Below are 18,662 nucleotides of genomic sequence, written 5' to 3'. Positions count from 1 at the left end.
AGTTGCCAAAGATATGAAGGCCTTGCTGTATCATTTGATTGCTTCATCCAGTTTCATTAATTGTTGAAAGTAAATATCAGAATCGATCGTTTGGTTCCTTGGAAGCAGTTCAAAAAACAACTAACACTTGTTTTTCATCTTTCGATTTGGTTTGTGCTGGTTCATTGTGTTTGTTCCTTGATCGTTTTCAAATTATGTTACCGTACAGGATCCATGTTTTATCACCAGTGATGATTCTTTTTAGGAAAGGTTCAGTTTCATTTCGTTTAAGGTGATTATCGCAAATGTTGATTCTTTGTGTTAAATTAATATGTTTCCAATTCGTGAGGTTACTAAATATCAAGCTTATTAACTAGAGACGCAGCCTCTAGAACAGTTATGTGACGTCCAACTTCAGTAAGCCGACCAAAAGAGTTTCTATATGCGAAATTAAATACAAGAAATACCGACAAAAGTTGTTTTTCATTTTGATTCATCCTGTATCAGATTTAACAAACGAACTACGCGAAACTAATAATTAACACATTTTTAAAAAAACTACTACTACAACAAGAAAGATTTTAAATTTGCATCGAAATCAATTGAACAAAAAAAAATAAAAACAAAAAAACAAGTATTTATATTTTGACTCACCCTGTATCAAACTTGACGAATAGTAACAAAATCGATATTTTTCATTAATTTTGGCACCACTTATAACACTATTATTTCAATAGATAATTTCAATTGTGGTAAATTTTTTTAATTACACGGGGTCTTAGATTAATCAACAATTTTGGTTACAACTTTCGAAATACCTCGTATAACACATTACATTCAATCTAACGTTGTCGATACACTGAAATAAAAGAGTTTCCAAATGCGAAATTCGAAATTAAATACGGGGCGGTCCGTTCAAGAAATACCAAAAAAATTGTTTTTGCATTTTGGCTCATCCTGTATTAGATTTAACCAACGTACAACGTAAAACAGTTACAAAATCGATTATTTCCAGAAATTTTGACACTGCTTATTGTTTTAATAGATATTTACACTCGTACACTTTTTTCAATTATACAGGGTGCAGCACTTCTAACAGATTTTGTAATAAAATAATAAGTTACTCCACTAATTAAAATTTTTTATTAGTTTTCAAATATACAAGGCACTTAATTTAATCTTATAAAACTATCACAATAAATTCCTAATTCGAATACTACAACTTCTCAAACAATATTTTTAGTAATACCATTCACGCCATCGGGAGTCACGACGCAACTTTCCTCCTTCCCGTTCTTAACGATCAATTTAGTTTTATCAACCGTAAATTGAATAGGTTTAGCAGCCGGTTTCGTTCTCAAATAATACATCCCGGTCTTGAGCCCTTTACGCCAGCCATAGAAATGAATTGACGACAAAACTCCGTAATTAGGTTTCTCGACGTGTATATTTAAACTCTGACTTTGATCTATAAACGCCCCCCTATCGGCGGCCATGTTAAGTATCACTTTCTGCGAAATTTCCCAAACGGTTTTATAAATCGCTTTGAGATCGTCCGGTATCGTAGGTATATTTTGTATCGAACCGAGGTTAGCTAAAATCTGATTTTTCATAGAATCATCCCACAAACCTCTTTCGGTTAAATCGTTTATTAAATGTTGATTAACTACTTGAAATTCCCCTGATAACACCCTTCTTGTATAAATATTCGAAGTATATGGTTCTATAGATTCGTTATTTCCCAAAATTTGAGCTGTTGAAGCTGTCGGCATCGGCGCCAAAAGCAACGAATTCCTGATACCGTGTTTGGATATTTTTTCTTTTAAAATTTCCCAATTCCATAGATCAGTAGGGGTAACGTCCCACATATCGTACTGTAGAATACCTTTACTAGCAGGACTACCTTCGTACGTGGAATAAGGACCTTCTTTTTCGGCTAATTCGCAACTGGCTTCCAAAGCTCCGTAGTAAATAGTTTCGAATATCTTCCTATTTAGTAAACTGGCTTCTTTGCTATCAAAAGGTAGTTTCATTAATATAAAAGCGTCTGCTAGTCCTTGTACACCGATCCCGATGGGTCTATGACGCATATTGGAAGTTTTAGCTTCTTGCACGGGATAATAATTCACATCGATTATCTTGTTGAGATTTTTCGTAACGACTTTAGTGATTTCTTTAAGTTTAACGAAATCGTATGTAGTTCTATCTGGGTTAACGAACATATTAACCGCTATCGATGCTAAATTACAAACCGCTATTTCATCTGGGGAGGTATATTCCACTATTTCCGTACATAAATTACTACTTTTGATAACCCCTAGATTCTTCTGGTTACTTTTCTTGTTACACGCGTCTTTATATAGCATGTAAGGCGTACCGGTTTCGACTTGAGATACGATGATGGCTTTCCATACTTCTTGAGCGGGGAGTTGTTTCACGAATTTTCCTTCGGCTTCATATTTCTGATATAATTGTTCGAATTCGTTTCCGTAGCAATCGGAAAGACCTGGGGATAAATAGGGACACATCAACGACCAAGTTTCGTTAGCTTCCACTCTTTTCATGAACAAATCCGGTATCCAAAGAGCGTAAAATAAATCTCGGGCTCGTATTTTTTCTTTACCTGTGTTTTTTTTGAGATTTAAGAAATCTAGTATATCAGCGTGCCATGGTTCGAGGTATACTGCAAAAGCACCGGGTCTTTTATTACCTCCTTGATCCACGTATCTTGCGGTGTTATTAAATACTCTTAATAAAGGTACTAGACCTTTAGCTTCACCACTAATGCCTTTAATTGGAGTTCCTTTCGCCCTAGCGTTGTGCACGTGGAAACCTATACCTCCAGCGGATTTAGAAATGTACGCACAACGCGTTAGAAGCGTAGTGAAACCTTCTACGCTGTCTTCAGGTAACATAAGTAAAAAGCATGATGATAATTGAGGTTTGGGAGTAGCGGCTGAAAATAAAGTTGGGCTGGCGTGTGTAAAATACTTTTCTGATAATAAATTATAAGTGTTAATAGCGGATTCGATGTCTTCTCCATGAATTCCAACGGCAACTCTCATTAGCATATGTTGTGGGCGTTCCACTATTTTACCATTAATTTTTAATAAATACGATCTTTCCAATGTTTTCAAACCGAAATAGCTGTAGGAAAAATCTCTATCGTAAATAATACAGGAATTTAGACGTTCTGCGTTCTTCATTATGACACCGTAATGGTAATCTGATATCATGGGTGTACGACGATTTGTTATAGAATCAACCATATTATATAGATCGTTGATAACTTCTGTAATCAAAGAATAAAACTATTAGAGTCAATTGGGGTAAATGTAAACTGGGGTAATTGTAAACGCACCTAAAGGAATACGACACGTTTAAATTCAAAGTATGCCTACTTTATTTGTATTTTGATTCACCCTGTATAAGATTTAATTAGATTCGAATGATTATCGTTTCAACACATATTTGCGCCCGTACACTTTTTTTATTACACATATTTATAAACAATTTTTATTACAACTTTTTAAACGCCCATTATAACTCATTACTTAAAACTTTATATTTGTTGTAACGTTGAGATAAAACAGATTTTAAATTCTCTATAAAATACTGGGAGATGAAATAAAAAAGTAAAAGAGAAATTGTATTTGAATTTTGATTTACCCTGTATACGGTTTAAGGAACAATATTAAATTGATTATTTTCATAATTTTTTAAATCATTGAAAAATTATCGTTTCAACACATATTTGCGCCTGTACAGTTTTTTAATTATACAGGGTGTTGCACTTCTGATTTTTATCAACACTTTTGGTTACAACTTTTTAAATACCCTGTATAACTCGTTACTTAGATCTTTACGTTGTTGTAACCTTTAAATATAACGGATTTTGAATTCTTAATAAAATACTGAGAGATAAAATAAATAGGTAAAGAAAAAATTATATTTGTTTTTGCTTCACCCTGTATACGATTTAAGGAACAATATTAGAATTGATAATTTTCATAATTTTATTAAATCATTCTAAAATCATTGTTTCAACAGATATTTGTGCTCGTACACTCTGTGATTTCTACAGGGTGTGGCACTTATTATTTTTATTAACACTTTTGGTTACAATTTGTTAAATACTCTGTATAAATCTTTACTTACAGCTTTATGTTTGTTGTAACGTTGAGATAAAACAGATTTTAAATTCTCTATAAAATACTGGGAGATAAAATGAAGAAGTAAAGGAAAAAATTGTATTTGTATTTTGATTCACTCTGTATACGATTTAAGGAACAGTATCAGAAATTATTTTCTTTATAAATTTTTGAAATTATTTAAAATCACACTCAGATACCCTCCTATAGTCGAGCTAGTAAGGCTTTTCCAGAGAGCTTCGCCCCACATTAGTAGATCTATATGAATGTTCCTCAAGTTTTTCAACATTAAACTGCTGCAACTGACTAAAACACTCTCATAAAAAGGATTTCTTTACAAAGTCAACCCTTCAATAGTATTAGAAATACTCTAGATACTCTAAACTATAGACTGCTAATTCAAATATTTAAAATATTGCGAAAAGTTCACGAAAATCATTAAAGGATCAAAAACATGAAATATTGTCCACAATTACCCCAATTGACCCTATAATCTTTTTAATTTAAGACGTTAAAACTTGTTTTTGTACTAAAATTGATATAATTAATTCTTACCACTGAATTGTTTTTTTGTTTCTTTGTGTAAATTTGACATAGAAATTCTAGCAGCAAGTGTAGCATAATCTGGATGATCTATGGTTTTCATAGCAGCTGTTTCGGCAGCTAATATATCAAGTTCGACAGTAGTCACTCCCGGATAAAGACCACTGATGACTTTTAGAGTTATAGACACCTAGATAAAAGATAAATATGAGTTTATGGTCAATATTATTTATTGAATATTTTATATTTGAATTTACTCACGGGGTCTACAAAGTCCATATTCAGTCCGTAGCATAACTTTTGAATTCTTGATGTAATTTTATCTACATGAACTCGCTCCTTTCTCCCATCTAAATAAAAAAATAAAGTACGATTTCGATCAATATATTCTAAAATGTTGTGTTACCTCTTTTTACAACATAAAACTTGGTTGGTGTTTTTGCCACCATTATAATATACAATCTATCTATAAATAAAATTCAAACTTTATAGTTGAGGACAATGGTATTGAACTACAGACTTGGGAATCTAATAAAAACATTTACGCGCCAAAACTCGCAGATATTTTCTGCTACTTTTTTAGGTAATAGGAATATATTTTTAAGAAAACTGTTCAGCTACATTTATGAGAAATGTGAAATTTTAATAATTTCAATTAAGTGAAATTATTACAATTTCAATAATATATTTAAAATATTATATATGATGTTAACTTTATTCTAATTGATTTAGCATTATTATTATATACTTAACGTAGTGAGCCTTATTGAAGTTGAGTCCTAATATAAAATGAAGAAAAGAGCGTGAATTTAACCTTTTAAGTTAAAAAAATCCGATCATATTGGCGGGAATTAAAGTTCCGACAAAATAGGAAACCATACAATATCTAATTATTATAAGTTTACAAAAATGGTTAAACCCTTAAATAAGTTTTATGTCTTAAAGAGAGGTAAATATATATTGCAACTTGTGAATTAATTTTTTATATTTAATGTGTTTAGGAGGCCGAAAAGAAGAAGTTCATATTGATAAAATTACGTCTCGTATACAAAAATTATGCTATGGGTTAAATGTGGATTACGTTGACCCTGTAAGTACATTTTAAGTTCGTTAGAATTCACTTGATTTTGCAATATTTATTAGTCGGTGTCAATTTAGTGGTTATAATGATAGTAAATCCGCGTTGAATCATTATGGTGATACTTGTTGATAAAAAAGTGGTAAATAAATAGAGTTTGTTGGATTCTGCTCATTTTATAGGTTTCAATCACTCTTAAAGTGGTAAATGCGTTATATCCTGGAGTAACCACTGCGGAACTAGATGCCTTAGCAGCGGAAACAGCAGCCGCTCTTAGTGGCGACCATCCTGATTATGCAACTTTAGCAGCTCGTATAGCTATATCTAATCTACAGAAAGAAACTAAGAAACAATTTAGTGGTATGAAATATTTATTATTATATTTCTATTTAATTTTTTTCATTTATTTCTACAAATTTATTTTAGACGTAATCGAAGATCTGTATAATGCATATGATGAAAAAACTAATGAAAAAACTCCGTTAATATCATCAGAATGTTATGAAATAATAAAACAAAATGCAGAACGTCTTAATTCATGTATAATTTATGATAGAGATTTTTCTTATGATTACTTCGCTTTTAAGGAACTAGAAAAGTGCTATTTGCTTCGAATTAAGGGCAAAGTTGTCGAAAGACCTCAACATATGTTAATGAGAGTAGCAGTGGGTATTAACAGAAATAACATAGAAGATGCGATTACCACTTACAATTTACTTTCCGAACGGTTTTACATACATTCAACAAATACTCTACTTTCAGCAGCTAGTACTACACCCCAACTCTGTTCTAGTAGCGCTATGATGATGCCGGATGATAGTATAGAAGGAATATTCAGTTGTATACGTCTCTGTAGTATACTATCCAAATATGCGGGTACGATAGGGCTAAATATACAGAACATCAGGGCTAAAGGTACTTATATAGCCGGCACAAACGGTGTATCTAATGGATTAGTACCGTTGTTAAGGGTATTTGATAGTGCTGCTTGTTATATTGATCAACGTAATACCAAAAAAGCATCAGATATCGTCGTCTACATAGAACCGTGGCATTCTGATATACTAGAATTTTTAAATTTGAGCAAACCCAATGGAAAAGAAGAAGTACGAACTAGAGATATATCTTATGCACTTTGGGTACCGGATTTATTTATGAAGAGGGTGGAATCGAATGGGAAATGGTCTTTGATGTGTCCACACAAATCTCCAGGGTTAGTGGATTGTTATGGAGAAGAATTTGAAAAACTTTATGAAAAATACGAGTCTGAAGGTAGATATATTAAGCAAATTTCAGCGCAGGACTTGTGGAGAGCTATTATTGTATTACAAGCAGAAACTGGAGGTCCTTTAATTATGTATAAAGATATCTGCAATAAGAAGAGTAATCAGAATCATATAGGAACTCTTAGGGTGAGTTCATATGCATTTTAATCAATTTTTATGTATGTATACAAATATGAGGTGTTTCAAGTAAATCTGATGATATCTTCACTGTTTTTGGAATTGGAGATACAATTTTGGTTTCCTCCACAATTTGTCTTTAGATCTTAGTACTCCATTAGTTGTTCCTTACAAAATAACTGTGGTTGTCTTAGTAGTATAAATTTTCACTTTAAGGATTTTCTTTGGTATTCTGCGACTTTCCAACATCATTATTCTTTGGGATTTTACGAATTTTACAGTTTCCTTGTCATTTACTATGCTCAATTCTAAAATTTGCCATTCTCGACTTTAGAGTACCCAGTAGTTGGTTCTGCAAAAGCTGGAATATTCTTTTTTTCTGTTAGCTCAAATTTTTTATTTTAGGATTTTCTTAGACATTCAGGTCTCTCCCATCCTCTAAACAAGCTCAAACCAATACAATATTTGAGTTTTTATAAATATTACAATATTTAAACCATTAAGTATATCAATGTTGAAACCATGAGGTTTCTAACCTTAGTAACCCAGACACTGACGTCAAATTACCCCATAATTGATTCTTCCAAAGGAGCCGTGGTCTTCTTCTTTTCTAGGTAGCTCGAATTTTGGCTCTTAGGATTGTCTTAGACATTCAGGTCTCTTCCACCAACACCATATTACAATTATTTATTTATATTATTTATATTATTATTTATATAAATATTACAATATTCCCATTATTCAGTGTGTCAATTTTCAAAACATGAGGTTCTTAATCTTTTACCCCATAATTGATTCTTCCAAAGGAGTTGTGGTCTAGGCTAAAGATGACCAGATCCATATCAGCTTTCACTGGTTGATCCAGCAACTTGTAGAATTTCAGCTTTGCATCTTTCGGAATCAACTTTCATCTATTTGAAGGATCTGAAGTGTTCATTGCTCTTCTCACACTGACACTTTCATCTTAAATTTATTGGAAGACGTCCCACTATATCTTTTGGTCATAAACAATGAAAAAAAATATATCTAACCCCATTGTAATTAGATTAAATTTTAGGGTGGAAGTTTTAGTGGAGAAGTAGTAGCTTTTACATCACCAGATGAGATTGTAGCGTGTCCTCAAGCATCTATAGCTTTGAACATGTTTGTAAATACCGATAGAAAAACGTTCGATTTCGAAAAATTGAAAGACGTTTCTAAAGTACTTACCAAAAATTTAGACAAAATAATCGATGCAAATTTCTATCCTGTAAATGAGCAAAAAACTTCATGTTTGAAACATAGACCGATAGGAGTTTCTGTCCAAGGATTAGCGGATACTTTTATATTAATGCGGATACCATATGACAGCGAGGATGCCAGGAATCTCAACAAGAAAATATTCGAAACTATTTATTATGGAGCGTTAGAAGCAAGTTCTGAACTAGCTCAATTAAATGGGCCTTATCCTACCTATCAAGACAGTCCTGTAAGCAAAGGTTCGTAGTATTATAGTTTCAAACCAAATTAGACAACAATTTTTGACACAAAAAATCTCAACTACAAAACTCCATAACTCGAGAATATACAAAAAGTAATTATTTGGTATTTTACTAATGAATTACTACTACTAATGTATTACTTATTGAAATGCTTCAATCAGCTTCCATTTTGGAAATAAACTTTTTGTTTTTTTATCTTAGATGAGAAGAATACGAAGTTCTATGTTATACGGGGTATTTAAAAAATTATAATCGAAATGGTTGATAAAAATCTTATCGTGTATAGTGTATAATTGAAAAATTGTACAAGAGCAACGATGTATTGGAGTCGTAGTTTTTCAATTATTATTGAAATTCATTAAAACAATTTGATATTGATCCTAATATAGGTTGAGCCTAAATCAAATACATATTTTTATTACTGTTTTTAAACGGATCGCCCTGTATTTTATTCCAGTTTTAATTTACTTCACTTATGAATCACCCTGTATTACCTATTGAAATGCTTCAATCAGCGCTTCCATTTTGAATATATACTTTTTGTTTTATTGTTATGGATCATATAAATCAGATTTAGAAATGATTCACTATACAGGGTGATCAATTTTGGTGTATACACTGCTCCACATTGAAATTATGTTTTTCTCTAAATGTAACACTTTAAATTTTGTAATTTCTTCTATTTTCTCTTTACAATAATATAAAGGATATTAACAAAAATATATATGAAACGTCGTTAGAAGTACAAACTGTATAATTTAAAAAGTATGTGAAAGTAATGATCTATTAAAGCCGTAGTTTGTTAAAATAATTGTTAAAATTCATAAAAATTATTGATTTTGTTATTATTTGTCAAATATGATACAGAGTGAGTCAAGATACGAATATAACTTTTTCTCAGTATTTGATAGTCTAGCCTGTATTTTAGTTTTCATTTAGATTCTCCTTTATTTCACTATTGCGACGATGAAAAGTTGTATGTAACATCTTATACAGGGTATTTAAAAAGTTATAATAACAAAAATTGTCTTATGAAAATCGTTATAATTGAATCGTTCTGAATAATTGAAAAGGTATGAAAGAGAAATGATAGATTGAAACCGTAGTTTCTCAAAATGATTATCAACATTTATAAATATTATTGATTTTGTTAATATTCGTTAAATCTAATACAGGGCTAGCTGAAACTTTGATGTAAAATTGTTGATAAAAACCAAATCAACTTCAACACCCTGTATAATTGGCAAGTTGTATAAGAGCATCGACCTATTGATGATGTAGCTTTTCAATGATTGTGGAAATTCATTAAAATTATTGGCTTAGTTAATATTCGTTAAATATAATACGAAAAAGAATATTAATAATTTTATTCTCAATTTTTTCTGAATTGATCTATCTATATGCAAAAGAAATGATATATTGAAGATGTAAGTTATTAAAATTTCAAAAAAATGGAACATTTTTATTTTTTGTCGAGTCTAATACAGGGCGAGTCAGAACACAATTTTTTTTCCTAAATTCTTCCTCTTTTTTTCTTTCCCAAAATTATAGATAAAATAAACTATTAACAAAAGTTGATTTTTTCTTTTAATATTGTTATCTTTTCAGGTATTCTACAGTTCGATATGTGGGGTGTTACCCCATCCGACTTATGGGATTGGTCGTCGTTAAAAGAAAAAATTAACAAAACGGGAATTCGTAATTCGTTACTTACCGCCCAAATGTCGTCACCTATCCTTTCTAGATTATTTGGCAACAGCGAATCAACAGATCTGTACAGATCTTACTTGTACACGAGACGATTATCGTCAGGAGATTTTCAAGTCGTCAACCCTTATCTGTTACGTGATTTAACTGAAAGGGATATATGGGACGACAAAATGAAAGAAACCATAATAAATAACGGTGGTTCCATACAAAGTATTTCGGAAATCCCCGAAGATTTAAAATCGATATACAAAACCACCTGGGAAATCTCACAGAAAATCGTCATAAATATGGCGGTAGATCGAGGAGCTTTTATCGACCAAAGCCAAAGTTTGAATATACACATGACGAATCCTAATTACGGAAGCTTGAGCTCCATGCATTTCTACGGTTGGAAGAATGGTCTTAAAACTGGAATTAACAGATTAAGAACGAAATCCGCTCCGAAAAACCACTACAAAACCATTCAACAAGATAAAGAAGATGTTAAGAATAAAGAAAACGATCTCGAAGAAATTAAGTTGAAACAACGACAAGAAGAAGAAAAAAATTTGGCCAGTTTGGTTTGTTCCTTACAGAATCGCGAAGGTTGTGAAATGTGCGGCGCTTGAATTTAATTTTACTATAAATTTTTTTTTTAATACACACTGTTGTTATTTCTCTATTCAAAATTCTTCTCCTTCCTTATTTCCTCATTTTATCGGAAGTTGCCATGATTTTTGCGTTTTTTTGTTCGAAATTTGTGAATACATTCAAAGTACACGTCAATAAGACATGGATCATTACTCTCCTCTCCAACTATGGGGTTTAGCTCGCCGTTTAGAAGAGTCTCGGATAAAACGAGATGTTGTCAAGTTTGGACGCCCCCTTAGGAACAATCTTGGAAATAATATCACGGTTGCGACCGAAGATGTTGTAGAAGACCACTTCGTATCTATATCTCAAGCAATCGGAGTATAATTTCAACGAAAGACTTGAGCGTTAAATTAACGCCATTATAAATCTCGATTTATTATTGGGCGACGATGCTCGTTTCTATCTCTATGCAGGAACAGGATTATTTGGCGCTGAGAGCCGGGAAACCATTACACCCGCTTAAATTTATTGTATGTCGTGGTGTTTAGGTTAGAGGGTTCGTGGGAGTTTATTTCTTACAAAAACTGGACGAAATCGGACCGGAGAATCTGTAGTTCCCACAGGATTGAGCAATAGCGCATGTTGCACTATCTACCACACCAGTTAAACAGTTTTAAGGAGCAATTAAAAACAAGTGTCGATATTTTTACAGTTTGCTTTTCCTATTTTCACAACTTTGTTAATTCAAATACACGACCGTTCCTAAAACAACTATTTTTCTGATTAATGCCTCGACATCTTCTCTAATGCAACTTTTTCTCAAAATCAACATCTTTAATGGATCGCAGTTGCAGGGGGAGTGGTATGATTCGTTGACCGGTTTTTATTTTGTTGGATTTCTTCAGAACATGGTAACTCGTTCGGAAGCTTATAACCAGTATTGACGTCAATACGAGCTAGCGCAGTTATTCGGTTCGTGTATAACAACATTGGAACCGATAAATTCCTCTTCTATATTCCATTCCGAGCCTTAGTGAATAGAACAATCACTTTCCTGGCTACTGTGTTCAAAAAACATGTCGATCGATTTTTTCCCGATAATTACATCATTTATGATTCGCAATTGCAATATAATCCGTTGACCTGTTTTTATATTGTTGGATCCCTTCAGAACGGGGTAATACTAACTCGTTCGTGAGCTTTTAAGCCGGATTGAATACAAAACGAGCTCGAGCTTCTATACCAAAATAAGAATCGATCGTAGATGCCGAGTACGCACGATTGAAGCGACATCTTTGATAGCGTAACTTCTTTTACAGTAACTGGACTCTTCCATTGGGGACATTTACTCCCAATTACACTGTCTACGCGTTTTGTTAACCAAGTTACCGTCTTCAGAGACTGAAGTTGAAGTACTAAATCTACATTCAGAATTACATTGTCTGGTCCTTCGAGCGGGATATGAAGCGAGCAGCTCACTGTTGATTTTCTGGACAATCGTTTTTAGTCGAAATATGCCGGAGTAGAAGAAGACCAGCGATTTCTTCGGCAACAACTGTTCGATTTAATCGATGATGTTCATAAAATTGAAAATACGTTTAATGATAATAACGAGGTTACGGAAACGCGTAATTATGAATCGGTACTAGTGAATAGTGTCAAAATCCAACGAAAGTTCAGTTCTTTTTAAACTTTTCAGGAACTTTAAACATAGCACCATGTCCAGGTACTATATAATCCGCAATATCCAATATTTTTCTCCTATTTTCTCTCTGCAACGTCTCCGAATCGCTACCGGCATTTAACCACACGCAATCATCATCGAGATCTTCATATTTTTCAAATAAATCTCCCGTAACCGCTATTAACCCGTCTACGGTTTCGACGAGAACGGTTACGTCTTGTAAAGTATGCCCCGGTGTAGGAACAACTTTAACGTGTTCGTTAATAACGTATTCTTCGTTATTTCTGAAATCCGGTTCTGTAAAATATTCGTCCCTGTGTGAAACGCTGTAACCTACGATGTGAGTAGCCGATTTGAACAAATGGTTGCAACCAATATGATCAGAATGTCCGTGAGTGGAAATTACGAATTTTATATCGTTCGCATATATCCCTTCTTCATTCAATGCGTTCAATAATTTTTCTTCGTCCCACGACGTCATCGTATCGATAATTATACAGGGTGTAGTTTTTATTAAAACGCAAGAACAATTGGCGAAGTAATTACCATTTTCGAATTTGGAATAACCGTTGAATAATACTTTCATATTTTCTCTGTTCATGTTGAAAATTTCTTTTAATCTGGTATTAATTTACTCACAATTGGTTTCCTGAAACAAATTTATTAATTAGTAAAAGTTGTTCAAAAATTTAATAAAACGTTGGAATGTATTCGAAATCGTCCTTTACCTATCACATCACTCAATAAATCGTGTGATTAACTAAGAAAATCGCATTTTTTTGTCAAAATTTGATTTTATTTTTCATTCAAGAGCAATATAATAATTCCAACGCTTCTCTAACCTCTCGATGCCGTGCTTGTACTAGGATTTGTCATTTGCCTCAATATAGGCTTCAGTTTCAGCAATTATTTCTTCATTTAAGCTGAATTTCTTACTGGCGAGCATTTTTTTGAGATCAGCGAATAGCCAGTAGTCACTGAGGTCCAGATCTGGATTATACGGTGGATTAGAAAGCGATTCGTTCAATTTAACCATCGTTGCCATCGACTTGGTAGTTTTTTCTCCGACATATGAAGCCGTAAATGTTTTCAGGAGTAACCACCTAGATTGGATGAATTTTCGATTAAGCAGAGTCCGGATAATACTTTGGAAGACATTGCTGAGCTTGTACAGTATTTTTTTCATCATCAAACAATGATAAATTAACACACGAAATTGTTTTGAAAATAACAAAAGTAGCTTCACTTAAAAGGCTATCAATTTTTTCTGACCAATGGAAATGTCACGAAATTTGACACATAGTCTTTTGAAAGTTGGTATTTTATAAACGTCATATGGATTCGACAATGGCAGCGCCATCTGTATGTCAGTCGTACGAGTTATTGAGTGATGTTATATTTACACTCAAGCATTTAAATGAAAGAAAATTTTAGTAAACTCAAAACTGACTGAAGTCACTAACATGTCTCTGTACACACAGCAGGCTCAATGGCGACCGAAACCTGACTGAATCAAAAGTAAACAATTTTGGTTTTATAATAATAAATGAAAATAAAGTTCAAACCTTCGCTTCGAAGTGGTTTTTATTTATTACACGGGACTTACCAGATGACAGACATGATCATAGACATCAAGGAACAGTTTACAGATGGCGGACACGATTATAGACAAAAGAGTACAGACGAAATATGACAAATGAGGGATGGATCATAGAAAACAGGACATGTACGATCAAAGACAACACATACGACAATTACCAAATGGCGGACTTGATCATAGACATCCCAGAACATTTGACAGATGGTGGACATGATTATAGATATCACAGAATAGTTGACAGATGGCGGACACGATTATAGACGAAAGAGTACAGACGAAATATGACAAATGACGGATGGATCATAAAAAACAGGACAGATAGGATCAAAGACAACATATACGACAGGATATGATCATAGAAATAACAGAACAGTTCGATAGATGGCGGAAATGATAGATGACACAGAAAAAACGACAATGGCGGACATGATGTATGACGTTACTTCCGTTTCAGAACCGGTATAACTGATGTATTCCCGTAACTGCAGGTTTTCTCGAGAACCTATTTTTGTATACACAGAGACATTTCAAAAATCGTCACATCATTTGATCGACCAACGCGATGCTGGTCTTCTCAGGTCGTACGTAGAATCTAGTTCAGATTTCATATTGGTTGTGCTAATGCCTTTCAAATAAAAGTATTGTATCACATAATGATGACCAATTTTTGCCATGTCTTTTTTTACTTTGTCAATAATATACGAGCAATACTTATTCGTAAGTCCTGGCACACACGTTCCGGTTTTGTGTCACGAAAACGCATAGTCACATATTTTTATCTTGAAATTGGATATTCTCACTATTCGTCTAATTTGGCCACGTGATTTATGGTTATTCTTCAACTTTACCTAGTGGATGTTTGTACGATGGAGGATAAGATAGTTGAAACTATTAATGACGGCATCCCAAAAGAAACTGCAGTTAATCTCGGTAAAGGGTTGGAAATTCACATTTCAGTCCATTATAAAAACGATTATCAATAATATTCACAGTTTACATAAAATATGCGGCATATTTTTAGTTATTCCTTCATCTATTATAAATCCGTTTTCTAGTTGAAGTGTGTCTTTTATTGCATCATTTCGGAATTATCGATTGGTTGCCGCGAGCCAAGGGAAGAAACGTAACGTAGCGGTCTTTCAAACAATTAACCCTGCCAATAGTGTGGGATCATATTTGTGCCCCAGACTTTCTATGAAATATTATATATCACTGGCATTTCTTGTTTCTTTGACATTAGAAATTATCACCCGAAAGTTGAACATTAATGGTTGTTGAATCGTAATTTTCGCTCCATTTAATGTCAGATCAAATAGGTCTATCACTTATATACATTTCTTTTTTTTGAAAAAAAAAATATTATAATTCCTTTTTTTGAATTCGGAAATGTTTTAATCGTATGAAGAAAATTTAACAATAATAAACAGGCAAGACGTTTTATTATCGACCTTCACAATGGTCTCCTTTTAGTTTACCAGAGGCCGATGTTATTGGAAAGTTAATCGAGTTACTTGGTTAGAGTTTGAGCCCTCACTGATAACTTGGTCTGCAGTTTTTCCCTCCTCCAATCACCAGCTACATTATGGATTGTCTCTGATGTTTGTCGCATTGGAAATGACATCTTAGACGACCAGTGACCAGCTGTATTTTGGGCCATCCATCTCCATCTTGCAAGTAAACTTCTCAGATATGTTAGAGCTACCCTTTTAGCTACACAATGCTCTCTCTCTCTCTCATTATTCAAAACGTCGTTGGTTATGCCAAACATTTTGGAAAGTGGATCAATGAGATGTGAAGTCATTCACGAAATATTACATAAAAACATAGTCTTTAAAAAAATTTAAAAATACTTAATATATGTACACATTTTCCCGAACAACTTTGTCAATAATCTTTCCATCTCTGACTGGCCAACACCTGACCCATGGAATTCCAAGTTACCTTCTGTTTTGGAATCTCAAGTTTAATTTCTTTTATCACATTCTTAATGTTTTAACAGCATGCGATTAACTTAATCTTCTCCTTTATACCTGGTACACGTTTCAGGAAAAACCAACACACTTACACGAACCCAGACGTGACGTTTTAGAACAAAGAGAAGCTCATCCTGTCTCGAAATAGCGAAGCTATCAGATCTCGAACGCCTAGGTATCAGCGGAGTTACGCAGCTTCTTGAGATTCGGAATGCGTACGTGTTTTAGGAAAAAGTCGAAATACTTAATGTCCTAACTACATGTGATAAATTGCTCTAACAGTATGCGGTAAACTCAATCTTCTCCTCTTATATACTTGGCACACCTTCTAGGAAAAACCAACATTCTTAATGTCCTTACATCATGCCATAAACTGAATCTTCTCCTCCTATATACCTGGTACACGTTTTAGGAAAAATCAGCACACTTCACGAATCCAGACGAGACGTTTTAGATCGAAGCGAAGCTATCAGATCTCGAACGCTTAGAAGTCAGCGGAGCTACGCAGCTCCTAGAGATTCAGCACGCGCGACTTTAGTTTTCGTTGTGTATATAATTGCCTCTTTGCAATCCTCGACCGTAAGACTAGCCCATATAAGGTTACAACTTGTAAAAAACCTTCAGAAAAATAGCATCGTTTGGGGGGAGTTTATGTATTTTGGAGGCAGAACAATGAGATGAGGAGATATGAAATATCATGCGAAAACATAGATTTAAAAAAATTCATTTGAATCGGATGATTTTTCGATTTCTAGAGCAAAAAAATGGAGGGACCGCAGTACTATAAAATTACCCTTTGGATTTAATTATTAAATATCAAGAAAATATCCTAACCTAAAATATAGTACACTATTATTTTCAAAAATTAATGTGTTAATATTAACAATTAACTTTTTTTCATACTGTTATAAATAATTCCTATACTAATACATTTAATTATTGGTCAATTCCTTAGAGTTTGTTATTTTACATTTTATAACGTATTGTAGTTGTTTTTTGTAAGTTTTTCGGGGTAATCATACTGAAATCAAGCGAAAAATCAATTTTTTTTATTGTTTTACATGCATCAATGAATGAAAAAATAAGCATAAGTACGTTCAGGATACATTATTTTATCCAGATTTCCCAGTAAATCATTTATCGCTTCAATAAATAAGAAACAATAAAAAATCTATGAAAAATAATTGATATTCCAGGGATATTTAACTACATTTGTCAATATTCAAGAAACTCATCACAAATTTGTTTAAAAAGTACTGAATTGTCTGTTTATATAAAATACAAAGTGGTAATTCACTAATTAAATGTTTCGATATTACAATTAGCATATAAAAAAGGGGTGAAACCCTTTTTTATATAAGGACTGCCTTACTAGTAATCGAAAATAAGGGTTGAACCCTTCTAAAAAACTCTTTCTGAGAGCAGGTCTGGTTGCGATGTAGCTATTCGAACCCCTCTCTCCATGAGGAGTATTCGAAATATTCTGCGTATAAACTTAGTTTAAATCTTAGTATGGATGTTGTGCTCCACGTATGCTCCACCCCTTTAAAAATGAAGTTTCCAGGTCTACTGGAGAATCGTTTAAAGAGTTTCAGTTGACAAGTGGATGTTAAAAAGTAAATAAAAATGATGAATTATTTTACTTTGACGTGAAAGGTAGTTTTATTGAGAAAAAATTGAGTTAACATTATTGATATAATTCAGGTAAGTGTTTTATTATCGTTTAAAGTATTTTGAAACTAGAATTTCCAATAGAATTGAAAATTTTTATAAAATCTTCAGATTTAGCACTACTTAAGGAATAAGGAAATTGGTATATCAATGTGTGTACTATTATAAAAAACAAATTAATAACTTCTGTAACCACTCGTTGTTTCAAATTGTTGAATTTTTAAATTATAACAAACATAAAAAACTTTATGTATAAAAGCATTGAAAAACAATAAATTTTATAAAATAAACCAGTGAATATATCAAAATATTCCTTACCTTTGAGTTTTTCATAAAGTGATTAACAGTTTCGATATATTCTTTAAATGAAAATAACGTTTTCACAATTTTTTCAACTGTACTTATGTACGAAAAATATTTATCAATAATTTGAGGTTATGAACACGAAATATAGTATGAAGTATGAAACAAACGTAAAAGATAAATGTAAAATTAGTTGCCTATAAGTAGGTATGCACAATACACTAAAAATATATTATTTATTAGAAATAAATAAAAAATAAAATTGAATTAAAAGTTTATCAATATTAAGACATACGTTTTATTACTTTCCTAACGGATTTACGATTATTTAGTAAAACTGATTAAATCTGTACATAAGTAATTGAAGGATATGATGAAAACAATGTTTTTTTTCGCGTTTATATAATACATAACTGTGTTGATTACTAAATTTGTAATAAAAGCGTCCTTTTACCTACCACCCCTTTTAAAACCCTTTCAGCAGATGCTGTCGTTTTTTATGTCGATGAACCC

General features: G+C 32.6%; 3 protein-coding genes across 3 annotated transcripts; 1 reads left to right on the top strand and 2 right to left on the bottom strand.

Annotated features, from left to right (window-relative positions):
* Positions 1–1,099: 1,099 nt before the first annotated feature.
* LOC130447171 (ribonucleoside-diphosphate reductase large subunit) lies at positions 1,100–5,251 on the bottom strand. Its single transcript, XM_056783863.1, has 4 exons — positions 5,080–5,251; positions 4,935–5,023; positions 4,686–4,863; positions 1,100–3,271 (listed from the first exon to the last, which is right to left on the bottom strand). Exons 1-4 carry the CDS (start codon positions 5,120–5,122, stop codon positions 1,206–1,208), a joined length of 2,376 nt encoding a protein of 791 aa, XP_056639841.1. The 5' UTR covers positions 5,123–5,251; the 3' UTR covers positions 1,100–1,205.
* A 196-nt stretch (positions 5,252–5,447) lies between these two features.
* Positions 5,448–11,016, top strand: LOC130447169 (ribonucleoside-diphosphate reductase large subunit-like). Its single transcript, XM_056783860.1, has 6 exons — positions 5,448–5,622; positions 5,675–5,763; positions 5,934–6,111; positions 6,178–7,163; positions 8,212–8,632; positions 10,244–11,016. The coding sequence occupies exons 1-6, from the start codon at positions 5,583–5,585 to the stop codon at positions 10,951–10,953; spliced, it is 2,424 nt and encodes an 807-aa protein (XP_056639838.1). The 5' UTR covers positions 5,448–5,582; the 3' UTR covers positions 10,954–11,016.
* Positions 11,017–11,615: 599 nt separating this feature from the next.
* Positions 11,616–18,291, bottom strand: LOC130447168 (metallo-beta-lactamase domain-containing protein 1). The gene is made up of 2 exons (XM_056783859.1): positions 18,165–18,291; positions 11,616–13,251 (listed from the first exon to the last, which is right to left on the bottom strand). The coding sequence occupies exon 2, from the start codon at positions 13,201–13,203 to the stop codon at positions 12,595–12,597; it is 609 nt and encodes a 202-aa protein (XP_056639837.1). The 5' UTR covers positions 13,204–13,251; positions 18,165–18,291; the 3' UTR covers positions 11,616–12,594.
* Positions 18,292–18,662: the final 371 nt, after the last annotated feature.

The sequence above is a fragment of the Diorhabda sublineata genome, chromosome 7 (genome assembly GCF_026230105.1).
Source record: "Diorhabda sublineata isolate icDioSubl1.1 chromosome 7, icDioSubl1.1, whole genome shotgun sequence".
NCBI lineage: Eukaryota > Metazoa > Arthropoda > Insecta > Coleoptera > Chrysomelidae > Diorhabda > Diorhabda sublineata.
Note: the sequence above shows the minus strand (reverse complement) of the source record. Positions and strands in the feature narration are given on the sequence as shown.

Coding starts and splice junctions, on each gene's coding strand:
- LOC130447171 (XM_056783863.1), bottom strand. CDS start 5,122: ATGGTGGCAAAAACACCAACCAAGTTTTATGTTGTAAAAAGAG. Junction 4,864..4,934: donor ATATGGACTTTGTAGACCCC/GTGAGTAAATTC, acceptor TCTTTTATCTAG/GTGTCTATAACTCTAAAAGT. Junction 3,272..4,685: donor AACAAAAAAACAATTCAGTG/GTAAGAATTAAT, acceptor CTTTGATTACAG/AAGTTATCAACGATCTATAT.
- LOC130447169 (XM_056783860.1), top strand. CDS start 5,583: ATGGTTAAACCCTTAAATAAGTTTTATGTCTTAAAGAGAG. Junction 6,112..6,177: donor AACTAAGAAACAATTTAGTG/GTATGAAATATT, acceptor AATTTATTTTAG/ACGTAATCGAAGATCTGTAT. Junction 7,164..8,211: donor ATCATATAGGAACTCTTAGG/GTGAGTTCATAT, acceptor ATTAAATTTTAG/GGTGGAAGTTTTAGTGGAGA.
- LOC130447168 (XM_056783859.1), bottom strand. CDS start 13,203: ATGAACAGAGAAAATATGAAAGTATTATTCAACGGTTATTCCAAATTC.